The sequence below is a fragment of the Branchiostoma belcheri genome, unplaced genomic scaffold, assembly GCF_001625305.1.
Source record: "Branchiostoma belcheri isolate BF01 breed outbred unplaced genomic scaffold, Haploidv18h27 scaffold30, whole genome shotgun sequence".
NCBI lineage: Eukaryota > Metazoa > Chordata > Leptocardii > Amphioxiformes > Branchiostomatidae > Branchiostoma > Branchiostoma belcheri.
The window spans coordinates 2,080,377-2,105,594 of NW_017803910.1; the positions used below are offsets into that span (position 1 = coordinate 2,080,377).

Here is a 25,218-nt window from a genome sequence, read left to right on the forward strand (position 1 = left end):
GCAGTACTTACCACGGCAGGTGAATCCATCTGCCTCTAACCTGTACCCTGTCAGACACGAACATGTGTAACCTCCCTCCATGTTGGTACAGTTCTGGGTACATTCATTGTTGTTCATCGTGCACTCATTCACATCTGCAGATGCAAAAGCACATGTCATGCATTGTCAATTCAACATAGTTTTCTCAGTCATGTCAGCCATTTTTTATCTAACCTGAGTCTGATCTAGTGGGAAAATAAATGAATGAAATAAAAATATTTGCTGCCTTCATCAGGGCAGAACCAGAACCATGACCTGAACCAGACGTCTGTCACCATGGTAACTAGTGTTGGGTTACATCATGTTGCAATTTTATAGCAGGAGGGATTTAGACTCCTGTCACCATATAATATGAATGTGTTTGAGACCATATGTGAAGGTAAGCATTCTGCATTTGCTTTGCAAATGTTACCTTCCTAGTTCAGAAAATAGTTTCCTCTAACTGACCTGTACAGCTTGTGCCGTCCCCTGTGTATCCATTAAAGCATGTACAGTTGTAGCTTCCAGGCAGGTTGGTGCAGTAGGCCTTTGTTTCATCGTCACAGTCATTGGCTCCAGTGGTGCACTCATCCAAATCTACAAAAAGCCAAGTATGAAAAAAATCATTTTAATTATTCATTGTACACTGTTTAAAGTACTACTCAACCATTATCTCACTTTTACATGAACAGGCATTTACTTAGTAAATGACGGCCCTAGTGTACATATACTTGGTGGCAGCAAGTTCCACTCTACGATCATAGTTTTTGAACACTTCAATCCTTTGTTGATAACTCTGGTACTTGAAGACATGACCATTTCTTGTTCTTTTTTGAGCTGGTGTTAGGTACTCAGTAGTTGGTAAGTCCACCAGTTTATCAGTCTTTAACCAGTCATTTACATGAAGTATCTTACCTTGACATGCTAAGCCATTGCCGGTGAATCCATCTTTGCATGCACAGAAAAATGATCCAACGGTGTTGGTACAGGTGGCATCTTCTGCACAGCTGCTGAAGTTGCTTGCACATTCATCCACATCTACAAATAATCGAATATTAGAAATGTTTGCTTGCTTGTCCCTTAATACATTGCAAGTCAAATGTAAATGTAATACATGTATGTAAATAAGAGATCGTAAAATTAATAGGATTTGGGAGAGTCCACTAGACACACCTTCAGGTTTCTTGGGCTCTCCAGCATATATTTGCTTGTATATAATTTCATTTTATACTGTTACTTTTTTATGTGCAAAATGACAATAAACAATGAACAAATAAACAAATGTGCACATGATGTTAAACTCCTTCTTCCATAACCTTAACAAACCATCATCTCTTGAGATGGAAGGATGCCCACTACTACAGTTACAGTAACAATGTTAGCCCCTATTCTTCAGCAACCTGAGACCGTGGTAGTGCACAGTGCACGAAATGATATTAGACATTAAACATGTCTAAAAACTGTAAGAAGTGATGTATTTTGCATATTCACTTTTAACCAGTATTTTGCATATTCATATTTACCAGTACAGCTGACTAAACCATCTCCTTGGTAGCCATCCATACAGAAACAGCTGTAGGACCCCTCACTGTTAGCGCACTCAGCATTCTCAGTGCAGTTGTTCAAATCGTCACTTGAACATTCATCCAAGTCTGAGCAATAAGAAATTAGTAAAATATTGGTGAATAGATACGCTGACTATTTTTCTATCTATCTAGTGGTCTTCACGAACAAAATCAAACAAAAAGCATGCATTGAATGGAAACAAAATCTGAATGACTAATATTGTGTTACAATAAGGTAGGGCTTAACAGAACTTTCACCAATGAATCTTAGCTATGTTACATGTAGATGTTGTTAAGTTTGAACAGACCGCTTCTAAAACTCACCATCACAACTGATGCCATCTCCCACAAAGCCGTTCCTACACCGACATGAGTAGGACCCAGGAGTGTCAGTACAGATGGCGAGCCCTGGACTACACTGACTGTCTGAGAATTCTGCACACTCGTCTATATTAGAACAGACTGTGCCGTTCCCCCTGTACCCATCGCCACAGGTACAACTGTAGGAGCCTACTGAGTTTGTACAGCTGGCCTGGGGGCTGCAGATGTGTGGGTCCAGACACTCATCCTGATCTGCAATATGGAAACAGAAAATGAAAACCTTAGCTGATGGGGAGAGGTACTGACCGAACTTTGAATTGCTGATGTCACACATGCAGGAAAATCATGTGTCTACAGTTCTTGTGTTAGATAGCTGATGAAGACCAAAGGAGTCAATAAAAATTTCCTGTCAATTTTTTTTTAGTTGGAGAACAGTTTAATCTGTATTTGTTATTTACAAACTCAGCTAAACTTTCATGCTAACCTCAGCTCTTTTTAAGGGAAAGGAGGTTAAAAATACATTACTTTAATACAACTTTTTTCTAATAGCACTGTTTCCAATCAGCAACCTATCTTGCCTTTAATGCAAGACACGTGCATCCAAATTGTGATATGACATACCAAGACACGTGCGTCCACCACCCACATAGCCAGTGTTGCAGGTGCATGAGTAAGAGCCAGGAGTGTTCTCACAGACTGCATTAACATCACAGGCGTTTCCCTCACTAGTTGCACATTCATCCACATCTGTAAGTAAGGGTTAAATAACACATTGAATATACACATCCATACACAATGTATTTGTGAAATGAAATACATTTCCTCAAGGTCTTTGTGACAAAATCAACTATAGTTACTGCTAAAATTACTGTCAAAGTAGTAAAGAAGGCTTAAGGTTAATCTGTTGATAATTCAACAAAACTGATAGAAATGTGATCTTTTAGAAATAGAAAATGAAAATAACATTACTCTGCTGTATGTTGAGTCCCCCTTTGACAATAAAGCAATACCTTGACAGTGTGTTCCATTCCCAGTATAGCCTGTGTTACATGTGCAGGTGAAACTACCCTCGCTGTTGGTACAAGTTGCCGTGTCTGCACATCCAGCAATACCTGATCTACATTCATCAATGTCTAGTGGATGGAAAAGAAAAAACTTAGTGTAACTCAACTGTATTTCAAAGTTGTTGTGCCACACACACACACACACACACACACACACACACACACACACACACACACACACACACACACACACACTAACATGCCTGTCCTTGGTGCTGAATACTACACACACACACACACACACACACACACACAAACAACATCAAAATCATACAATGTAATCTTGGCAAAGGTAAACATTTAATTCTACATTTACTTCTGAAACCTTCTTTGATTTTGTTTTGTTTTGTAACAGAATTTTACCATGATAGTCCTTCTTGAAATGTCTGACTTGAACAGGGCAATAGATGTAGATTTACCAGTACAGTTCAGCCTGTTGTTGTCCAGGGTGTAACCACTGTCACAGGCACAGGTGTAACTCCCTCTGGTGTTTACACAGTTATCTGGTTGTTCACACAACTGGCCTTCAACACACTCATTTATGTCTGCAACAATAAAGGATATTTACAGGTATTAGCCACTCCAGCTTTCATGGCATTTTATCTGTACTATTTAATCATCATCATCACTATTTAATCATAAAAGGATAAAATCTAAATTACCAAATGCATTTGTGCAATTGGTAGCCTATACCAGGCTCTGGAAGAGCTGGAAAGAGTAGAAATTGGTTAAATATAACAGAGGAGTAAGTTAATCCACTGAAGGAGAACATGTTATTTGGCTAATTTTTGCTCTTTCCAGCTGCTTCTGAAGCCTGGTAGAGGCTAGGCAATTGGAGGTAGAACAAATGCTCACCATAACATTTCTCTCCAGTGCCATTTAAACCCTGTGGACAAGGCCCACAGGTGAAACCCTCTTCAGGCGCTATGTTATCTGTACAAAGGACGCCTGGATAACACGGGTCTGTTTTGCAGGCATCCTTGTCCTCTTCACAGAAGTCACCTGTGTATGCTTCTGGACACTGGCAGGAAACCACCTGGTACACACAGAGGACAGGAAAAATGACCATGGTATCTCATCTCATCTATCCCTCACTGTAATAATAAATTTTTTTTATTCAACCTTTGGGGCACCACAGATGATCTGACAACCAGTCTTCTCCAACCTTCTTGGTTTTCTGTTCCTTTTACCATTAGTTAGTGTCATGCTGATCCATGTTATTCTACCATCTTTCCTTAGTTTGCCTACTCCTATTTCTTTTTCCATGTACTGTTCCTTGCATAATGGTGCATATTAGAGAATTTGGAGTGCTTGCAAAGTCTATCAAATGTGATATTTATCTGTGACAGTGAGTTCAATTGTCGAACTTACAAAGAATGAAAAAATAGATTGCAAGCTAGAATAGTTGGCACTTTATCACATGTTTAGGTAATGGCTTAATGTTGTTTTATAGATTTTATGAAAATATATGAAGTGCAAAGATTGAAAGATCGCACTAAATATAGTACAATGTCAGCTGTCTTGTAGCCACAAAAGAATTACTAACTGAGCCAATGTTTTAATTTTGCCCACAGTACCTGAAATTGTCCAACAGGCGTGATCTCTCCGGTGATGTTGACTGTGACGAAGTTACAGGTTCCACCATTCTTACAGTCACACAGTTTTACCATGGGATAGGAGGAGGTCGATGCATCAAGACTATCTTTGGCAACGATCTCTAGCTGTACGGGTACGGTGCTGTCGGGAGTCCAACTGAACACACCATCCACTGCAGTATGCATCAATGAAGGTTAGACATCCAGGTAATGAAATACACACTCAATTACTCACTGAAGCATCCACCTTTTTAGTGGCACTACATGACAGCATTTTTTTAGAATTGCAATATTTCTGTATCCATATGACAAGGGAGAAAACTAACAAGTCATACAGCATACGTAAGCAACAGAGGTCATCTACATGACATTATATAATATCAACATAAATCTTTTGTTAGATTTGTCACCAGACTCTAAAATGCAACCAATAATGGTAAACTAATGTTATTTTGCTGTAGTTGTACAAAGCATGAAAACCTACCAGAGTTGATGGTAGCTCCTGGAATTGCAGAGCTGTTTCCGATAGAGAAGTTAACAGGGTTGTCTTCAGGATCCACAGCAATAACCTGGAACTGCACCTCCTGTCCTACTACTGCATAGACTGTGGCATTCAGGGTTATGTTGGGTGGGAAGTTGGCTGCAGGGCAAAGAGAAGCCACAGTGAAATTTTGTAAAATTGGAGTAGCTTTTGATTTATACACTATTCGTAATATCTATCAGTATACAGATTACAACATTATACATTAAAATAGAATTATATCAAAAGGAGTCATTTTTGTTACATTGTCACAATTTTTGTATACTACATGCATTTTATTCTAAGTGACACCAACATTATTCACTTTTATTAATTGTATAATTATTATATCCACTACTAAGTTAAAAACTGCTGCTATAGATATGCTTTTGAGTCTTAGAAATCCTTTGTTTCAAACCTCAATAATTCATATTAGACACAATGCCATGTACCTGTTCAGAGGCAAATTGTCAACCTACCAAGTTTCTCTGCATCAGAATCAAATGTCTCGATACTGTCTTTGGTTTGTTCACCAACTTCTGTGTCATTAGTACTGAGGAAGTCAAAGAGGCACTCCTTGTTTGTGCCACAGATAAATTGGGCCTTTGCCCTAACTTCTTCAGATGCATCACTTAAAAGTTCGCTCAGGAATTTTGGCACAAAGTCAGGTTTGGCAAAAGACGCTGCACTCTGCCCATCCTTGTAGGTGAACAGACTGGTGGATGCACTGATTTGCCCTGAGATTAGAAGAGAAAAAAGCTTATTCAGTTCTCCAAAGTTAATGGTTACAATTAACACACTGATCTTCACAGCTACTTTTACTGAAAATTTAGCATAAGTTTTGACCCAAATTGGGTATGTCTATTAAACATTGTGATGCTACAATAGGCATGAAAGCATTGCTAGGCAGTGGATTTGTAAGACAAATAGTTTGCTAGAAAGCAGATTGGAGATGGATTTTATTGGAGTTCAACCTCTCCTTTGTCAATCTCTCTGCCTATGACTAAGTGACAGCTAGTCTTCCAAGTCAGGAAACAAGTCTGTTTATAAGACATAGGATTACAGGTACATCGACCTACAGCTAGCATAAAATTACTGTACATACAATAATTTCAAAACAACAAGACGTATGTGTATCATCATATCCGATGTGCTGGAATAATTTTGCTTGCAGCAGACTTACAGGACAGTCCCCAGGGAAATACTTCCTCCTCTGTTAGGTTCCTGCCCTCTGGTGCCTGCAGTACTGTCCCGTTTGGATAGGTGAAGTCATCCTGATAGTCATCATTCCAAACACCTGGGAAAGGAAACTACAGTCCAACTTGTCTTTGACTCATTTACGTATCAATTCATAGTTTTGGGATGAATACCTAGCCTGTCCAGCTACAGATTCTGTTAGTCACTGACAAAAAGTAGATTGTTTTTTTTTCATTTGCTTCATCGGGTCACCACAAAACAAGGCTCATGGGAGCCACTTAAAATGTTTTGGGTTACAGAACAGCCAGAAGTTTGTTGACCTTAGACTTGAAGAGTTTAAGGTTATACTGATAGGGGAAGCAATCACGAGGTAGCTTATTCCAAAGTGGATGCTACTTGAAACCTCTGACAGTTTTCAAAACTTATCAAGTTGCTTGAGTAACAATTTCCTTGTGTATCTCATTACCTGGATGTCTAAGCTTCTTTTTCTTAGTCCAACCTGCCCTTTTTTAATAAAGCATGCAGGCATATCCATTAATTGATTGAATTTGAGTGGCCTAAAGTCTGCAATGAAGTTTCCAACAGTGTATTTTACATACCAAGAAGTCCTCGAGTTGTGTTACGGAAAGAATCTGGTGCTCCAAACTGGACAATCAACATGAGTTTCTGCAGCGTGACTGTCACAGTTATACCAGAGGAGAAGGAAGCAATCAGGCTGGTTTGGTTGGAGTTGAAGTTGTTCTGAACAGTCACGTTATCAAAGCTTTGGCTACCTGTGGAAAAAAAGCAAAAGCAAAAACTGTCAGGAGCTATCTTGAAAAAGCAATGCCTCTCTTTGGTTCTGAACACTATACACACACTGACACACACTAACATGCCTGTCCTTGGTGCTGAACACTATCCACACACACACACATACACACACACATGCACACTAACATACCTGTCCTTGGTGCTGAAAACTATCAACACGCACACACACACACTAACATGCCCGTCCTTAGTGCTGAAATCCACACATACACACTCAACGGTATCCACACAAACACACACACACAATGGCTAATGCCAAGTACTTACCATTCTGAACCAAGGCAATGTCGACCTCTTGTCCATCCACCATGAGAGTCATGTTCGTCCTGTCATCATTCATCCCCATTTCAACCTGAAATAAAGTAAAACTGGAAGTCCACAACCTTGTGCATTTACCAAATGATGTTAACCTTTACGACTGAAAAAAGATGAATATCAACACATACTTAATGCTGGTCAACTCTGTGTGGGGTCATAACGGCAGAGTGCTCGACTCGGAACCAAGAGGTCCCAGGTTCTGACATGCCACCGATTCTGTGCCCTTGGGAAATGCACTTTACAGGACTTTCCACACTTAACTCAATGTCCTGTATTTGTTTCTATGTGTGTAACACAACACCAGCAACAGCTGCCTTTGTCCCACATGTATTGTATTGTTACATTTCAATAAATCAAATCAAACTCTTACAATAGAGGAGCCCTCCTGTTTTGATGTGAATGCTGTGAAGACTGTGGCCTCAGCATCGCCCTGTGTGCCGATGGCCTTCTCAGTCCGCCCCTGCAGCAGGAAGTATCCAGTCCTGGCATCCACCAGTGTGAACTCTCCCAGTCCATTGAAAGTGTAGTCCATGCCGTCTAAGGTCTTCATGTGGGGGTCACCAAACAGGATTGCTGCGAATAGGGAATAGGTATACGTGAATAGTTTCATCAGGTTGCTAAGTTATTGAGTTAAGAGACTCTTTTTGAACAACCAAGTGTTTCATTCACAGCTGACATTTCGGTGACCGTCTGTCACCTTCCTCAGCTTAATCCTGATTGCACTGCACTGCATATTGCACCCAGGAAAACCCGCAGCAGCTAAATATTGTTACACAGTATCTGTAACATTGCATAGTACCTATCCTTGGAGGAATGTAGTTTTCACAGCTGTTTGGGGGCCTCTTTTCATAGAACAATCTGCAGAATCGATCGTCGGTGCTGTCCTCAGTGCTGTCCTCAGAGGGATCACAACACCATTCTTTAGGCTGAACATCATATTCTGCAAAGAAAGGGACAGAAACAGTTCTTATTTGACATTTTTCAGCTTGTTGAATTGATTTGATTCAATCTTTATTTTGCATGTTCATGCCCATGGGTCTAAATGCTTACATTGCAGTATAATGTAACATGTATATGATACTGAGTAACATGATACATAGGATAGAAGGATATAAGAATAATGTAAAAGTTTTAGGAACTACTAGAGAATACATTCTATTTCTTCATCTTGAAGATTTCTTCTCTCTTTTTAAAGCAACTTGAGATCAATTCACATAGTTTTTCTATTGTGTGCTCATTGCCTTGATCAATACATTCATTTTAAGACAAGTAGGATAGTGATGTGGAGGAGGCTTTCTAAATTGGTTCTGAAAGCAGGAGCTCAAACTATATAGATAAGCAAGTAAGTAAGTGTCAAAGAACTCACCAATGTATTCTTGGGAGAACCTTGGATACCTGTAGTGGTTGCCAGCCTGTGGTATTTCAGTGTTGAGTGCAAGGAAGCGATAACAACAGTCTACACTGGAGCCTGTGGGGCTGGCAAACAGGGGGCTGATGCACACCTCAAGGTCTGTAGATATAGGGAACAAGAACAGAGTTTTAATCAACAAGGTTTCACATTAAACACTGTACATGCACCACTGAAATGGCAAAAGAAAGAAGTAACAAGAAATTGTGTTTTACTCTGTGCTTCTTGCTTAATACTCAATAAATGTATGTGAATAAAAAAAAAACAAGACATCTCGGGATGGCAAACCTCTGGGAAGCATTAATGACATAGTCATAATGTTCACAATGACTACTGATAATTTCAGATGTACTGGTAACACTACATGACTTATAACGGGTAGCATTATATTATGTCCTTTATTGTCAAGAACTAGAATGTATCGGGAGACATGCTAGCCTTACATAATGTCATTCCAACCTAGAATGTCTGCAAAGAAAAGCAATTTGAAAGTGAAAGTGAAATGGAAACTGTCTCTTACAGACCTTGATTTAACAGCAGCAGTTGGAAGACTACCCAAATTGGCAAGTTGACAGGTATGAAGCGCAGGTCCAGTAGTGCCTGTAACAGTGTACATGGGCACTGCCCTTCTCCAACAATCCACACGGATGGGTCTGGCTCTGCAAGGTACCAGTCCAGGCACTGCTTCTTGTTATTCACCATGTTGCTCCCGAGCTTGTAGGCCCAGCGTCCTTTCAAACCTAGAATATATAATCATAACCATATATAACCATTTTATATATTGCTAGCTTTGACTTTGTTTATTTTGGTGTTGTGTTTTTTGTATGGGGGAGGGCAACTTGTAAAGGTGCGTATGTTTTGCCTTCCCTTTCACTTTGTGGAAAATCCAAATAAACAAATCAACATAAAATTTACATAGTATGTATGTATGTAACTTGTACTGTATGATACAGTACAAGTTACATACATACATCAACTAATAACCCCCCCTGTACCGGGACAGTGGTAGATTCCGTCCAAAAATTTATGTTGAGTTTGTTTTTTGTGTTGGAACAAAGTCTGAACTCTACAACAAATCAACAAACCTATGTTCCCGTTGACTTGGTCCGGTCTGAAAGGGTTGTTAAGCAGGATGTTGTCAAAGTTTTGCCCGTTGGCGCTGTTGTATCCAAGGACGATGTTCTGACGTTCATCAGTCCACAACATCTCATCTTCCTTGTAGATGAAGAAAGCAAAGGAGTCTTCTCCATCTGTGGCCAGCACGGTTTGAAAGGTGTTGGGCTGAAAATGATCATTAAGGAGGCAATATGTTACATTTTTGCACCATAAATTGAAATATTTCTAAATTAATAGAAAAAACATCAATGTGATTGTCATTTGCTTCCACTGGTCAACATATTTGTGCTATAATTTCACATTTCTGGACGTTTATGATTGGCACTAAAACAGTCAAAGTTTGCATGTCTAGGTCTAAGCCATCCAGAGGTCCGTTTCAGCACCAAGGACAAACCCTGTGCCAAAAGTGATCATGAATTTCATCTGAAATGCAGCTTTTTTTCCATCCAAATGAAAAAGTGCACACATTAACAGACAAGTATCTAATACCAAAATGATTTGGCACACCTGCATCAATTTGCCCTTAAAATGTACACAAAAATTCTTGTGCTAGAAATAACAGTTCAAACTTGTTTCAGTAATCAATTGTTTACTTCCGTCATGAGAACAGTAAGGGTTGACAACAGCAATTTGTACATTATGCATTATTATATACAGAATGCAAAGAAAAGCATATTACAAAAACACAGACCACTACTCACATTTTGCTTGGTATACCTGGCCTCCACTGTAGGAACTTGGTCCCAAGTCACTACCAGCACCCAGCTGGCATGGAAGTTTTCAGAAAAGTACTGGTCCACCCTCTCTGTTACCAGGTCATACACAGCCTGCGTGGCATCATCAACAGTTCTTCTTCTTCTTCTCCTTGAGTCACCAATAGGGCTGTCAGAATACACCTAAAATGCAAGACACAGCAAGGAATAATTGGCATACAGTAGAGGAAAACTTAAAAATCACAACATGCGACCATAGTTTTAAACATTTCATAAACCAGTTTAGCTCAGTGCTCAGTACATGTACATTTAATACTACATGTTAATTATGATACATATAACATTCATTTTTACATCATTTATTGTATCAAAGGTTCTGTTGTAGACTACAAGATGTATTGTGCATAGTCCTCTGGACAAGAGGTTGGGAGTTCGAATATCGGCTGTTGTTGCTCACCCGATATACGCGCTACTGGAAAGGGTTAGAGTCCTTAGGACAGGATGTTTAAGCTGTCATCCACCGTTCATTGTGCCAATGTCCAAAAGAGCTAGGAGAATTTCCCTGGTACAATATTACTACTACTACCACTACCACTACTACTACTACAGTAGTGTACTACTACTACTACTACAGTAGTAGTACTACTACTTGTACTATGAACCTGTAAATACATTTGTACTGTCCTACTGGTACAATGAACCTGTAAATACAGTACATAGTGTCTGTCTTCCCTGTCACGACCAGTGGGAGGATAGCTCTTCAGTGAGCTAATTAAAACTGGATCAGGACCACTTCCCTTGTTTCAGATTAAACATACCTGATAGAAGACTTGCCCAACATTGCTGGTCAGGTCCACATCAGCCCAGAAGGCTGCGACCATAGGAGGGGCTCCGGCCTGTACTGTGGCTGTACTGCTGAAACGGGTGGGGTTGGGGTAGGGAGGCCTGGTAGCTCGGGCTTGTGGTGTCGGTGGGAACACTATCAACCCATTGTCAGACAGCTAGGATGGGAAATCATTATGATTAAGTTCTTTGAAAATGGTGTAACAGTAGGTTATGCAATTCTTTGCTGCCTTTAATAACAATGCTGTAATACAGCATTGTTATATCATTGATATACAATGTATATCCCTGCCAACCGATATAAAATTGTGCTTGATACATATAATTTAGTAATAAGTGCAGAAGATGACATTTGCATGCTGTGTTATTTATTTCTGTTTTCTTGAAGCAGAGTGGTTGATCCCTAAGAGGCTAAGTACTGCTTTCTAGGAAGGCCACACACATGCAAACACGTAGTATGCATCATAGACAATACATCATAGACACATATAACAAAGCATAGTACTACAATTGTACAAAACAAATAGTCTATATACTAAATATTAGATATTCTTGAACAGAAAAAAAAACTCACATAAAGACTGTAATAGAAGACCCCAAAGAATGGGAAGCCGATGTCCACTTCTAGGAGGGACTCTAAGGAAACATCCTTCTGCCTTCCTGCCTTGGGCAGCCAAAAGTCCCCTTGGTCTTGGCCATATGGGAACAGGATGGTTTCTGAAACAGTATAAGAATGTTACTAATTAAAAAGTTAAGTTAACGTTGAATTTTAGGGCTTGAAATATGCACCTTAGTGCAGGTACAATTGGAGCTGTGCAGGTTCTGAATTTCTACCTGCACCTAACCTGCACTGATCCATGTAGTACCAGCCTGAGAGTATATGCAGGTGAGTCCACTAAAATTAGAGCTGTGCAGGTACAAAATGTACTTCTGGTGTCTACCTTCACATACATTGTAACCTGCACCCATCCATGTAGTGGGTTTACATGCATGTGTCAGTGTATTTTATCAGCTGTCACCACCTATGAAGTGTAAAAGAAATAATGGCAATGGTTTCTTAACAGTTTTTGATGTTATCCATTATACTAGTAATTGCCTACATGTAAATTCTGAAGAATGGAGATTAAATGTACTGTAACTTAATGATTTTAAGTAACAAGTATGTAGAATAGATTAAGATCAAGCTTACCTCTACAAATAAGCTGTTCTTGGGTAAGTCCATTGCCATAGTAACCTTCATTACACACACATGAGTAGCTGCCCTCAGAGTTGGTGCAGGCTGCATTCCTGTGGCATTTTCGTGATGTGATGATGTTACACTCATCAATATCTGAAAACGGAATCACTGATCAAACTTGCTGAACTCACTGATCAAAACTGTTTGTATGCTTGCATGCACATTACATTATACAAAATGTATGACTACCTTTGCCAAGAAGGTTAGTATGTTTTTGGTTGCATTTGTGTGTATGTAGTTTAGCATGATAAGTCAAGTACATTTTGTAGCTTTGGATAGATAAAACTTGGTACTAGGTGGGTAGGTCTGGATGAGGCCTAAAAATCATTAGAGTTTGGACCCCCTGGCAGATTTCCTTGGTACTGCAGTGGACCTCATCTGGTTTTCATATCTCATGATCTGAATATGCTAGCATCACAATTTGGAAATTCAAAGTAGTAACTTAAAGATAGCTTTAAAATACACAAGTCTGCCCCCCACCCTAACAGCTTGTTGTCTAAGTATGTGACTCACTGTCTTGTCTATATAATTAGTTTTTTGAGTTCATGTAGACCTATACTATGTTATAGTCACCAGACTTCTGTATGAGATGAAACAATATTTGTGTGGAACTGACCTTCCTCACAGTTTGTTCCCCGCCATCCACTGGTGCAGAAACAGGTGTATCCGTTAACCTGGTCCACACATTCCCCATCATTCTGGCATGGGTCTGAGGCACATTCATCTACATCTGAAACACCAAGAAAGTTATAAGGCTTTATAACATCACATCTAGAATCATGGTCTTAAAAGTCCATCTGTACTCAATCTGGTAGTTAACATACATGTAGTACGGTTACTAAGAATTTCAAAGTAAAAACACACCACTACCAGTGGACTAGCCCCTACTTTATAAGTGATTGCAGAACATAATGATTTGCAGTCATATAAGTTTAAGATATTATATTGTACATTCAGTTATATATAACTAAGTCCATCTGTATTGGTATTGGTAGCTAACATACATATAGTACTACAGTCACTAAGTACTAGTAATTAAAAAAACACACCACCACCAGTACACTAGCCCCATAGTGGTTGCACAACTGTATTGCCCAGAGCTACAGAAATGAAGATGGGTGCTACCCTATGCAACATAATTGTACATGTAGGTTTGGGAAGGAACTTTGACTTAGTTGATTTACCTGTGCATTCAAATCCATCTCCTTCAAATCCTTCCCTACAAGCACAGCTGAAGGACCCTAGACTGTTCTCACAGTCAGCATTTTGGTCACATGGATTGCTCAAGCACTCATTAATGTCTGCGAGAAATAAAAGATAGAGTTAGAATAATGTACACTCAATTCAGATTTAGTAATGTCTATTGTTCGTTACTTCCTCCATATCCAGAATAATTTCATCAGGTTGGTAAATGACAGAATAGCAAGTGAACGTTCTTTTTTCCCAACCACTTGTTTTACAAAAGAGCCCATGTTTTGATGATGACCGTCTGTCATCTTCATCAAGGCAATTATATGACTGTTTCACTGTGCACTCAGAAGCTAGGACAGTTACTGCACTGAAGCGAGTTACTGGTTCACTGTGCACTGGAGTTAGGTGTTCACTGGTTCACTGTGCACTGAATCTAGGTGTTACTGGTTCACTGTGCACTGAAGCTAGTTGTTACTGCTAATGATGTGGTCCCAAACATATTAGCAATTCTGACAAAGATATATAACAGTTACTGTAACAATAAGTGAGATACATGAGTATGCAGTTCCAAATGTAAAGTATTGATATACACATTAAAGATCTCACCCTGCTGACATGTGTCCCCCTCCCATCCATCCACACACTGGCACCTGTAGGAGTTGACTCTATCCATACATGTTCCATTGTTCTGACAGGGATCACTCTCACACTCATCAATGTCTGCAGGAAAAAACATAATAGCAGATGTTTATTATATGCAAGAGTTAACAGCCAAGAAATATATTTTGATATGCACCTTTAAGACAGTGATAATATACAAGTCAAGTCCCTAGCTATCATCAGGTAATCTCAAAGATCTTTTGGTGGCCACAAAGACAGTATCAGCCCCCAAAAGACTGCTGCTTGAAGAATGTTGTTAGGGACTTCACTTGGATAGGACGTTAAATAGAGGTCCCGCGTTTGGGGAGAGCCACACCCCACGCACATTTAAGAACCCACCACACCTTTAAAAAAAAGAGATGTTCCAAATACTACTACTGTCTGACTCTGAGGGTAAATGACTTTATATCAGTTGAGGATGATAAAAAAAAAGATGTAATGTGAAAGGTGTGGTCAGTAGCTTACCTGTCTGACACCTGTCTCCAGAAAACCCATCGAAGCAGTTACAAGTGAAGGCATTTATTCCATTCACACACGATCCTCTGACGCAAGGGTTACTCCGACATTCATCAATATCTGTTGGAGAAAAACATCAAATATAACAAGTTTAGCACAAAAACCACTTTATTTTTTGTTGTCTTTTGTTCACAGACATTAATTTTATGTTTAAAGCCAAAAGTTTGTAAACTTGTACATTTTTGTCAATCATTTCTTTGCTGGCACTTTATGAATTGCATAGTTTCATATCACTGTCTATTGTCTAATACAAAATGCTACCCTATTTGATAGAAATGTTTCAAAATTATTTAATGACAAAGGAATGGTGCTGCAAATTTTAAGCACAAAGTAAAACATGTATGTTGCGACTGAATAGCACAATTTTGTTGAATATAAACAGAAAATACAATGTATTTCGATGATCTGTATGGTGGCTCAAGTACACCAATTTGTACAATGTAAAATGTCAATTATTGTTAAAATATTGTTGAAAATGTAGGCATTGCAATTGCCTATTTTTTGCATAGAAAGTGACAAAAATTTATTGTTATCAGGTTCACTACAAACCAATGCAAGATCTGCCAAATCTTCTGTATCCTTCTCGACACCGGCATGTGTAACTGCCTGGTGTGTTGGTACAGGCAGCATTCTCAGAACATGGGCTATCCTCGCATTCATCAATGTCTGCAAGAATAATCAACAAGCATCTTGGGGTCAAGTTATGAAGCAACATCCAACAAAATACGTGAAAAATCTGGGTTTTGCACTCAGGTGCAGTACATTCTGCTGATATATTAAAACAACGGAAAACTTAAGATATTGTTTGCAACAGGCAAAATACTGATGCAACGTTGTCCTAACATCCAACAAAATGCGTGAAAAATCTGGGTTTTGCACTGGTGCAGTACATTCTTCTGCTGATGTATTAAAACATATACCTTGACATGAAGTCCTCCCATCTCCAGTGTACCCTATAGGACAGCGACAGCTGTAGGACCCATAGGGAACATTGCTGCAGTCTGCCTCAGGCACACAAGCTGGTCTTTCAAAGCAATAATCCAGCCCAACTAAGCACTCGTTGACATCTGAAAAGAAATAATGTATAGAAAACATGATTTTAACAAACATGCCTCCATTATACACTGGTGCTGGTAACATTAAAATTTGCCAGGATCAGATAATTAAATTTTACCTGCACCAGTCAGACTTTAGGGACTAAAGGATCATACTAAAGAGTAAAAACTGTTCAGAAACCATTGGCATTATTTTTTTTACAATAATCATTCAAAATAAAGTCACAAAGGAAGATCAACATACACCCATCTTTTTTTTAACGTGAGTGCATGGACAGGATTTTTAGGTACATGTGGACATCAGAAATACCTTAACAGCCCCCAATTTTACCTGTACTATATCTGCATATGCAGGTAATATTTCGAGCGCTGATATTATAACATAATTCTATTTAATAAAGTATCCCTTCTTCAATTACTCACCAAGGCAAAACTGAGCTCTGCCAAAGAAGTCATAGCCAGCATCACAGTCACATCTCTGCATACCACCATCGTCAACGTAACAGACCCCAAACCCACAGAAGCGGACGCAAGGTACCGTAGCTGTAGGGGAAGATTTTAACATGCATTTCATCAGATGGGTTGGAGTGACGGTGATAGTTGCTGGGATAGAGACACTCGAGTAGACGTTACTTTGGAAATGCAACATCAGTGACAGTTGTGAGATATCTTCAACTCAACACAAGACTGGACAAATGTTAAGTTACCAGGCTTCGGAAGCGGCTGGAAACTCCCCTGGCAAGTTATCTGGGCAATTTTTACCCTTTTCCAGCCGCTTCTGGAGCATGGTAGACTGGCTTGACAACTAAGTTATATGGCAAAACAACCCAGCGCTGTACACTACTCTATAGTAACGTTTATGTTGGCTAAATTATATACTAACTTTATACTCCAAGCAGTCGTGTTAACGTGGAAAAATCGTAACTGTCCGGTCCATTCGGCCACAGATGATCTGCCTTTAGCTCAAACGTACGTTAACGCCCGATTGTGTCGGCTAAAATTTTGCTCGCGAAGTTCAGGGTTTCATGCGCACTGGGGGTCAAATGTCAAAGGTGAAGGCATGACCTTTGACCTTGTGCGCACAGCAGCTGCTGATACTTCCGTCTGGGCAACTCAGTTGTGAGCCGGAGTGTTTTCTTTCAGGGTTTGGACATCTTTCATCAACATGCCATTCATCAAATAGGACAATATATCAACTAGAACCAGTAGTATACATGATACGTCACAGTCAATATGTCGATTTATTCGTAAGTTGGTTGGCGTTAATTCATCTGTCTGTATGCTTAGTTGTAGTACTAGGCCTTACGAAAGTAGCCGTACTTTTCTTGTGGCAATAAAGAAAAATATTGTTGTTATAACATACAAACAGCACCAAAAGGATATCCCTTTGGCCAAGGTAACTTAGAAAGTTGATATTAGCGCATTAAGTTAATTAACGTCTACCTTCACAGATGGGCAGTGTGCCTTCCCATATTCCATCGCTGCCACAGATGTGAGTTGTATCTCCACTGGTCAGGTGAAACCATTCCTTACACGTGTAGGTGGCTGTAGAGCCAGCTGTTGTCCCTGTCAGTTGTACGTTTGCATGGTCGGCCTGTGGAGGGCAGCCACACTCACCAGCTAGAGTGGGAAAGATAGCGTTTCATTATGAACCCCATTGATTATACATACATAGTTGATAACATTAACCCAAAACGTTAAGTCCTTAAGTAATCCTTAGGTTTCATTTCAACATTTCTATTGTTACACACAGACATATATATCCACACACACAAACCAAACAATACATCCATTTTTCATTGAGGTCATACATTATACGGTAGATCAAAAACTGTTACAGCAAATTGTATATTGGCCAGGCTACGAAAAGTGCTCTTTCTAATTCACTCTATAATAAGTTAAAATATTTCAGAAACCAACATACCGGTTGAAGGTGTAGTTCCCAACTGTGGTGTACTTGATAAAATAGGTGTGCTTTTGCCAGTGGATGTCTCCCGTGTAGCTGTAGATGATTCTGTTGTTTCTGCTCTAGTTGCCCCAGTTGTCTCAACTGTCGTCTTTTCTGTAGAACGTACTGTAGTTGCCTCAGTTGTCTCAACTGTAGTCTTTTCTGTAGAACGTACTGTAGTTGCCTCAGTTGTCTCAACTGTTGTCGTTTCTGTAGAACGTACTGTAGTTGCCTCAGTTGTGTCAGCTGTAGTGGTTTCTAAGGTAGTTTTCTTCAGTGGCTCAGCTGTTGTTTTCTTTGTAATATCTTCTGTAGACGTCTCAGCTGTACGAGTTGTCCCAGCTGTTGTTACCTCTGTAGTTTGTGCCGTACTTTCCTCAGTTGTCCCAGCTGTTGTTACTTCTGTAGTTTGTGCCGTACTTTCCTCAGTTGTCCCAGCTGTTGTTACTTCTGTAGTTTGTGCCGTACTTTCCTCAGTTGTACTTTGTGCTGTACTTGCCTGAAATGTTACAGATGGCGTTATTTCTTCAGTTTGTGCTGTAATGGCTTCAGTTGTCCCAGCTGTTGTTAATAGTGCTGTAGTTTGGGTTGTCGTACTTGCCCCAGTTATCCCAGATGTTGTACTTTCTGTAGCTTGTGCTGTACTTGCCTCAATTGTCCCAGCTGTTGTTACTTCTGTAGTTTGTGCGGTACTTTCATCAGTTGTAGTTTGTGCTATACTTGTCTCAGTTGTCTTAGCTGTTGTTATTTCTGTAGTTTGTGCGGTACTTTCATCAGTTGTAGTTTGTGCTGTACTTGTCTCAGTTGTCTTAGCTGTTGTTATTTCTGTAGTTTGAGCTGTGCTTGCCTCAGTTGTCTCAGCTGTTGTTGTTTCTGTAGTTTGTGCTGTACTTGCCTCGGTTGTCTCAGATGTTGTTGTTTCTGTAGTTAGTGCTGTACTTGCCTCAGTTGTTTCAGCTGTTGTTGTTTCTGTAGTTTGTGCTGTACTTGCCTGAGTTGTTTCAGCTGTTGTTGTGTCTGTAGTTTGTGCTGTACTTGCCTGAGTTGTCTCAACTGTTCTCAGTTCTGTAGTTTGTGCTGTACTTGCCTCCGTTGTCTCAGCTGTTGTTATTTCTGTACTTTGCGCTACACTTGCCTCAGTTGTTTCAGCTGTTGTTATGTCTGTACTTTGTGCTGTGCTTGCCTCAGTTGTCCCAACTGTTCTCAGTTCTGTAGTTTGTGTTGTGCTTGCCTCCGTTGTCTCAGCTGTTGTTAATACATCTGTAGCTTGTACCGTACTTGCCTCAGTTGTTTCAGCTGTTGTTATTTCTGTAGTTTGTGCTGTACTTGCGTCAGTTGTCCCAGTTGTTCTCAGTTCTGTAGGTTGTGCTGTATTTGCTTCAGTTGTCTCAGCTGCTGTTATGGCTGTAGCTTGTTCTGTACTTGCCTTTGTTGTTTCAGCTGTTGTTATTTCTGTAGCTTGTGCTGTACTTGCCTTGGTTGTTTCAGCTGTTGTTACTAGTTCTGTAGTTTGTGCTGTACTTGCCTCCGTTGTATCAGCTGTTAATACATCTGTAGTTTGTGCTGTACTTGCCTCAGTTGTCTCAGCTGCTGTTATGTCTGTAGCTTGTGTTGTACTTGCCTTGGTTGTTCCAGCTGTTGTTAATAGCTCTGTAATTTGTGCTGTACTTGCCTCAGTTGTATCGGCTGTTGTTATGTCTGTGGTTTGTGCTGTACTTGCCTCGGTTGTCTCAGCTGTTGTCATTTTTGTAATTTGAGCTGTACTTGCTTCAGTTGTCTTAGCTGTTGTTATGTATGTAGTTTGGGTTCCTGTACTTGCCTCAGTTGTCTCAGCTCTTGTTATTTCTGTAGTTTGCGCTGCACTTGCCTCAGTTGTTTCAGCTGTTCTCAGTTCTGTAGTTTGTGTTGTGCTTGCTTCAGTTGTTTCAGCTGCTGTTATGTCTGTAGCTTGTGCTGTACTTGCCTCAGTTGTATCAGCTGTAAATACATCTGTAGTTTGTGCTGTACTTGCCTCAGTTGTCTCAGCTGTTGTTATGTCTGTAGTTTGTGCTGTACTTGCCTTGGTTGTCTCAGATGTTGTAATGTCTGTAGTTTGTGCTGTAATTGCCTCAGTTGTACCAGCTGTTGTTGTTTCTGTAGTTTGAGCTGTACTTACTTCAGTTGCTTCAGCTGTTCTAAATAGTTCTGTACTGTGTGCTGTACTTGCCTCAGTTGTCTCAGCTGTTGTTAATACATCTGTAGCTTGTATCGTACTTGCCTCAGTTTTTTCAGCTGTTGTTATGTCTGTAGTTTGTGCTGTACTTGCCTTGGTTGTTCCAGCTGTTGTTAATAGCTCTGTAATTTGTGCTGTACTTGCCTCAGTTGTCTCAGCTGTTGCAATGTCTGTAGTTTGGGTTGTTGTACTTTCCTTAGTTGTTTCAGCTGCTGTTCCTAGTTCTGTAGTTTGTGCTGTACTTGCCTCAGTTGTTTCAGCTGTTGTCATTTTTGTAATTTGTAGCTGTACTTGCTTCAGTTGTCTTAGCTGTTGTTATGTATGTAGTTTGGGTTGCTGTACTTGCCTTAGTTGTTTCAGCTGCTGTTATGTCTGTACTTTGTGCTGTACTTGCCTCAGTTGTTTCAGCTGTTCTCAGTTCTGTAGTTTGTGTTGTGCCTGCCTCCGTTGTCTCAGCTGTTGATAATGCTTCTGTAGTTTGCACTGTACTTGCCTCAGTTCTCTCGGCTGTTGTTAATTTTGCAGTTTGTGCTGTACTTGCTTCAGTTGTCTCAGCTGTTGTTATGTCTGTAGTTTGGGTTGCTGTACTTGCCTTAGTTGTTTCAGCTGCTGTTATGTCTGTAGCTTGTGCTGTACTTGCCTTGGTTGTTTCAGCTGTTTTTACTAGTTCTGTAGTTTGTGCTGTACTTGCCTCCGTTGTCTCAGCTGTGATGTCTGCAGTTTGTGCTGTACTTGCCTCAGTTGTCTCAACTGTTGTTGTTTCTGTAGTTTGTGCTGTAATTGCCTCAGTTGTACCAGCTGTTGTTTTTTCTGTAGTTTGAGCTGTACTTGCCTCAGTTGTCTCAGCTGTTGTTAATACATCTGTAGCTTGTACCGTACTTGCCTCAGTTGTCTCAGCTGTTGTTATGTCTGTAGTTTGTGCTGTACTTGCCTTGGTTGTTTCAGCTGTTGTTACTAGTTCAGTGGTTTGTGCTGTACTTGCCTCCGTTGTATCAGCTGTTAATACATCTGTAGTTTGGTGCTGTACTTGCCTCAGTTGTCTCAGCTGCTGTTATGTCTGTAGTTTGTGTTGTACTTGCCTTGGTTCGTCTCAGATGTTGTAATGTCTGTAGTTTGTGCTGTAATTGCCTCAGTTGTACCAGCTGTTGTTGTTTCTGTAGTTTGAGCTGTACTTACTTCAGTTGTTTCAGCTGTTCTAAATAGTTCTGTACTGTGTGCTGTACTTGCCTCAGTTGTCTCAGCTGTTGTTAATACATCTGTAGCTTGTACCGTACTTGCCTCAGTTGTTTCAGCTGTTGTTATTTCTGTAGTTTGTGCTGTACTTGCCTCAGTTGTTTCAGCTGTTGTTGTGTCTGTAGTTTGGGTTGTTGTACTTTCCTTAGTTGTTTCAGCTGTTGTTACTAGTTCTGTAGTTTGTGCTGTACTTGCCTCCGTTGTATCAGCTGTTAATACATCTGTAGTTTGTGCTGTACTTGCCCTAGTTGTCTCAGCTGTGATGTCTGTAGTTTGTGCTGTACTTGCCTTGGTTGTCTCAGATGTTGTAATGTCTGTAGTTTGTGCTGTAATTGCCTCAGTTGTACCAGCTGTTCTAAGTAGTTCTGTAGTTTGGGTTGCTGTACTTGCCTCAGTTGCCCCACCTGTTATTAGTTCGGTAGTTTGTGCTGTACTTGCCTCAGTTGTCTCAGCTGTTCTTAGTAGTTCTGTAGTTTGGGTTGCTGTACTTGTTTCAGTTGCCCCAGTTGTTGTTAGTTCCGTAGTTTGTGCTGCACTTGCCTCAGTTATCTTAGCTGTTGTTCTAAATAGTTCTGTAGTTTGGGTTGCTTTACTTGCCTCAGTTGTTCCAGCTGTTCTTAATAGTTCTGTAGTTTGTGCTGCACTTGCGTCAGTTGTCCCAGCTGTTGTTATGTCTGTGATTTGTGCTGTACTTGCCTCAGTTGTCTCAGCTTCTGTTAATAGTTCTGTAGTTTGTGCTGTACTTGCTGCAGTTGTCTCAGCTGTTGTTATGTCTGTAGTTTGCGCTGTACTAACCTCAGTTGTCTCAGCTGTTGATAATACCTCTGTAGTTTGTGCTGTACTTGCGTCAGTTTTCCCAGCTGTTCCCAGTTCTGTAGTTTGTGCTGTACTTGCCTCAGTTCTCTCGGCTGTTGTTCTAAATAGTTCTGTAGTTTGGGTTGCTGTACTTGCCTCAGTTGTCCCAGCTGTTGTTAATTCGGTAGTTTGTGCTGTACTTGCTTCAGTTGTCAAGGCTGTTCTAAATAGTTCTGTAGTTTGGGTTGCTGTACTTGCCTCAGTTGTCTCAGCTATAGTTTCTGTAGTTTGTGCTGTACTTGCCTCAGTTGTTTCAGCTGTTGTTAATAGTTCGGTAGTTTGTGCTGTACTTGCTGCAGTTGTCCCAGCTGTTGTTCTAAATAGTTCTGTAGTTTGTGCTGTACTTGCCTCAGTTGCCCCACCTGTTGTTAGTTCGGTAGTTCGTGCTGTACTTGCTTCAGTTGTCAAGGCTGTTCTAAATAGTTCTGTAGTTTGGGTTGCTGTACTTGCCTCAGTTGTCTCAGCTGTTGTAGTTTCTGTAGTTTGTGCTGTACTTGCCTCAGTTGTCCCAGCTGTTGTTATTAGTTCTGTACTTTGTGCTGAACTTGCCTCAGTTGTCTCAGCTGTTGTTATTTTAGTAGTTTGTGCTGTACTTGCTGCAGTTGTCTCAGCTGTTGTTATGTCTGTAGCTTGCGCTGTACTAACCTCAGTTGTCTCAGCTGTTGATAATACCTCTGTAGTTTGTGCTGTACTTGCGTCAGTTTTCCCAGCTGTTCCCTCAGTTATCTTAGCTGTTGTTCTAAATAGTTCTGTAGTTTGGGTTGCTTTACTTGCCTCAGTTGTTCCAGCTGTTGTTATGTCTGTGATTTGTGCTGTACTTGCCTCAGTTCTCTCAGCTGTTGTAATGTCTGTAGTTTTTGCTGTACTTGCCTCAGTTGTCTCGGCTGTTGATAATAGTTCTGTAGTTTGGGTTGCTGTACTTGCCTCAGTTCTCTCGGCTGTTGTTCTAAATAGTTCTGTAGTTTGGGTTGCTGTACTTGCCTCAGTTGTCCCAGTCTGTTGTTAATTCGGTAGTTTGTGCTGTACTTGCTTCAGTTGTCAAGGCTGTTCTAAATAGTTCTGTAGTTTGGGTTGCTGTACTTGCCTCAGTTGTCTCAGCTATAGTTTCTGTAGTTTGTACTGTACTTGCCTCAGTTGTTTCAGCTGTTGTTAATAGTTCTGTAGTTTGTACTGTACTTGCCTCAGTTGTCCCAGCTGTTGTTCTAAATAGTTCTGTAGTTTGAGCTGTACTTGCCTCAGTTGTTTCAGCTGTTGTTAATAGTTCTGTAGTTTGTGCTGTACTTGCCTCAGTTGTTTCAGCTGTTGTTATGTCTGTAGTTTGGGTTGCTTTAATTGCCTCAGTTGTTCCAGCTGTTCTTAATAGTTCTGTAGTTTGTGCTGTACTTGCGTCAGTTCTCTCAGCTGTTGTTATTTCTGTAGTTTTTGTTGTACCTGCCTTGGTTGTTTCAGCTTCTGTTAATAGTTCAGTAGTTTGTGCTGTACTTGCCTCAGTTGTCTCAGCTGTTGATAATGCTTCTGTAGTTTGTGCTGTACTTGCCTCAGTTGTCCCAGCTGTTCTCAGCACTGTAGTTTGCGCTTTACTTGCTGCAGTTGTCTCAGCTGTTGATAATGCTTCTGTAGTTTGTGCTGTACTTGCCTCAGTTCTCTCGGCTGTTGTTCTAAATAGTTCTGTAGTTTGGGTTGCTGTACTTGCCTCAGTTGTCCCAGCTGTTGTTAGTTCTGTAGTTTGTGCTGTACTTGCCTCAGTTGTCCCAGCTGTTGTTAGTTCTGTAGTTTGTGCTGTACTTGCCTCAATTGTTTCAGCTATAGTTTCTGTAGTTTGTGCTGTACTTGCCTCAGTTGTTTCAGCTGTTGTTAATAGTTCGGTATTTTGTGCTGTACTTGCTGCAGTTGTCTCAGCTGTTGTTATTCCTGTAGTTTGTGCTGTACTTGCCCCAGTTGTCTCAGCTGTTGTTGTTTGTATAGTTTGTGCTGTACTTGCCTCAGTTGTTTCAACTGTTGTTACCTCAATAGTTTGAGCTGTACTTTCCCCAGTTGTCTCAGCTGTTGCTATTTCTGTAGTTTGTGCTGTACTTGCCGAAGTTGTCCTTAGTTCTGTAGTTTGAGCTGTAATTTCTGTAGTTTGTTCTGTACTTGCCTCAGTTGCCCCAGTTGTTGTTATTTGTATAGTTTGAGATGTACTTGCCGCAGTTGTCCCTATTGTTGCTGTTTCTGTAGTTTGTGCTGTCATTTCTGTCGTTTGAGCTGTATTTGTCTCGGTTGCCCCAGTTGTTGTTATTTGTGTAGTTTGAGATGTACTTGCCACAGCTGTCCCAGTTGTCCTCAGTTCTGTAGTTTCAGCTGCTGTTATTTCTGTTATTTGAGTTGTACTTGCCTCAGTTGTCTCAGTCGTTGTTATTTTTGTAGTTTCTTCTGCTATAGTTGTCTCGGGGACCTCAGTTGTTGCAATAGTTGTTGTTTCTATTGCAATTTCTGTCGTTTGAGCTGTACTTCCCTCAGTTGTCCCAGGTGTTGCTATTTCTGTAGTTTGTGCTGTACTTGCTGCAGTTGTGCCAGATGTTGTTATATCCGTAGTTTCTTCTACTATAGTTGTCGCAGAGGCCTCAGTTGTTGCAATTGTTGTAGTTTCTGCTGCTATTTCTGTCGTTTGAGCTGTTATTGCCTCAGTTGTCCCACTCTTTTCATTTCTGTAGTTTCTTCTGCAATAGTTGTCTCAGAGAAATCAGTTGTTGCAATAGTAGTTGTTTCTATTGCAATTTCTGTCGTTTGAGCTGTACTTCCCTCAGTTGTCCCAGATGTTGCTATTTCTGTAGTTTGAGA

At 40.3% G+C, this 25,218-nt stretch overlaps 2 protein-coding genes across 2 annotated transcripts in view; both read right to left on the reverse strand.

Moving 5' to 3' along the window:
• The window catches only part of LOC109474122, a 38,526-nt gene extending 17,927 nt beyond the window's left edge, over window positions 1-20,599 (reverse strand). Inside the window, exons 1-34 of the mRNA XM_019774330.1 lie at window positions 19,113-20,599; window positions 18,075-19,049; window positions 17,594-17,770; window positions 16,574-16,693; window positions 16,016-16,162; window positions 15,645-15,761; window positions 15,045-15,155; window positions 14,526-14,639; window positions 13,913-14,029; window positions 13,345-13,458; window positions 12,681-12,821; window positions 12,066-12,208; window positions 11,467-11,649; window positions 10,637-10,831; window positions 9,905-10,100; window positions 9,344-9,559; window positions 8,778-8,921; window positions 8,211-8,351; window positions 7,782-7,984; window positions 7,361-7,445; window positions 6,880-7,053; window positions 6,267-6,380; window positions 5,563-5,820; window positions 5,048-5,203; window positions 4,546-4,736; window positions 3,824-4,004; window positions 3,388-3,513; window positions 2,915-3,037; window positions 2,526-2,651; window positions 1,908-2,156; window positions 1,542-1,670; window positions 934-1,056; window positions 487-615; window positions 12-134 (exon numbers count right to left, since the gene is read on the reverse strand). Of these exons, the coding sequence (XP_019629889.1) occupies window positions 12-134; window positions 487-615; window positions 934-1,056; window positions 1,542-1,670; window positions 1,908-2,156; window positions 2,526-2,651; window positions 2,915-3,037; window positions 3,388-3,513; window positions 3,824-4,004; window positions 4,546-4,736; window positions 5,048-5,203; window positions 5,563-5,820; window positions 6,267-6,380; window positions 6,880-7,053; window positions 7,361-7,445; window positions 7,782-7,984; window positions 8,211-8,351; window positions 8,778-8,921; window positions 9,344-9,559; window positions 9,905-10,100; window positions 10,637-10,831; window positions 11,467-11,649; window positions 12,066-12,208; window positions 12,681-12,821; window positions 13,345-13,458; window positions 13,913-14,029; window positions 14,526-14,639; window positions 15,045-15,155; window positions 15,645-15,761; window positions 16,016-16,162; window positions 16,574-16,693; window positions 17,594-17,770; window positions 18,075-19,049; window positions 19,113-20,580 (7,309 nt within the window). The 5' untranslated portion in view covers window positions 20,581-20,599. The remainder of the gene's footprint in view (window positions 1-11; window positions 135-486; window positions 616-933; window positions 1,057-1,541; window positions 1,671-1,907; window positions 2,157-2,525; window positions 2,652-2,914; window positions 3,038-3,387; window positions 3,514-3,823; window positions 4,005-4,545; window positions 4,737-5,047; window positions 5,204-5,562; window positions 5,821-6,266; window positions 6,381-6,879; window positions 7,054-7,360; window positions 7,446-7,781; window positions 7,985-8,210; window positions 8,352-8,777; window positions 8,922-9,343; window positions 9,560-9,904; window positions 10,101-10,636; window positions 10,832-11,466; window positions 11,650-12,065; window positions 12,209-12,680; window positions 12,822-13,344; window positions 13,459-13,912; window positions 14,030-14,525; window positions 14,640-15,044; window positions 15,156-15,644; window positions 15,762-16,015; window positions 16,163-16,573; window positions 16,694-17,593; window positions 17,771-18,074; window positions 19,050-19,112) is intronic.
• Window positions 20,600-21,482: 883 nt separating this feature from the next.
• The window catches only part of LOC109474124 (mucin-17-like), a 7,092-nt gene continuing 3,356 nt past the window's right edge, over window positions 21,483-25,218 (reverse strand). Inside the window, exons 2-4 of the mRNA XM_019774331.1 lie at window positions 23,585-24,451; window positions 21,934-23,052; window positions 21,483-21,551 (exon numbers count right to left, since the gene is read on the reverse strand). Of these exons, the coding sequence (XP_019629890.1) occupies window positions 21,483-21,551; window positions 21,934-23,052; window positions 23,585-24,451 (2,055 nt within the window). The remainder of the gene's footprint in view (window positions 21,552-21,933; window positions 23,053-23,584; window positions 24,452-25,218) is intronic.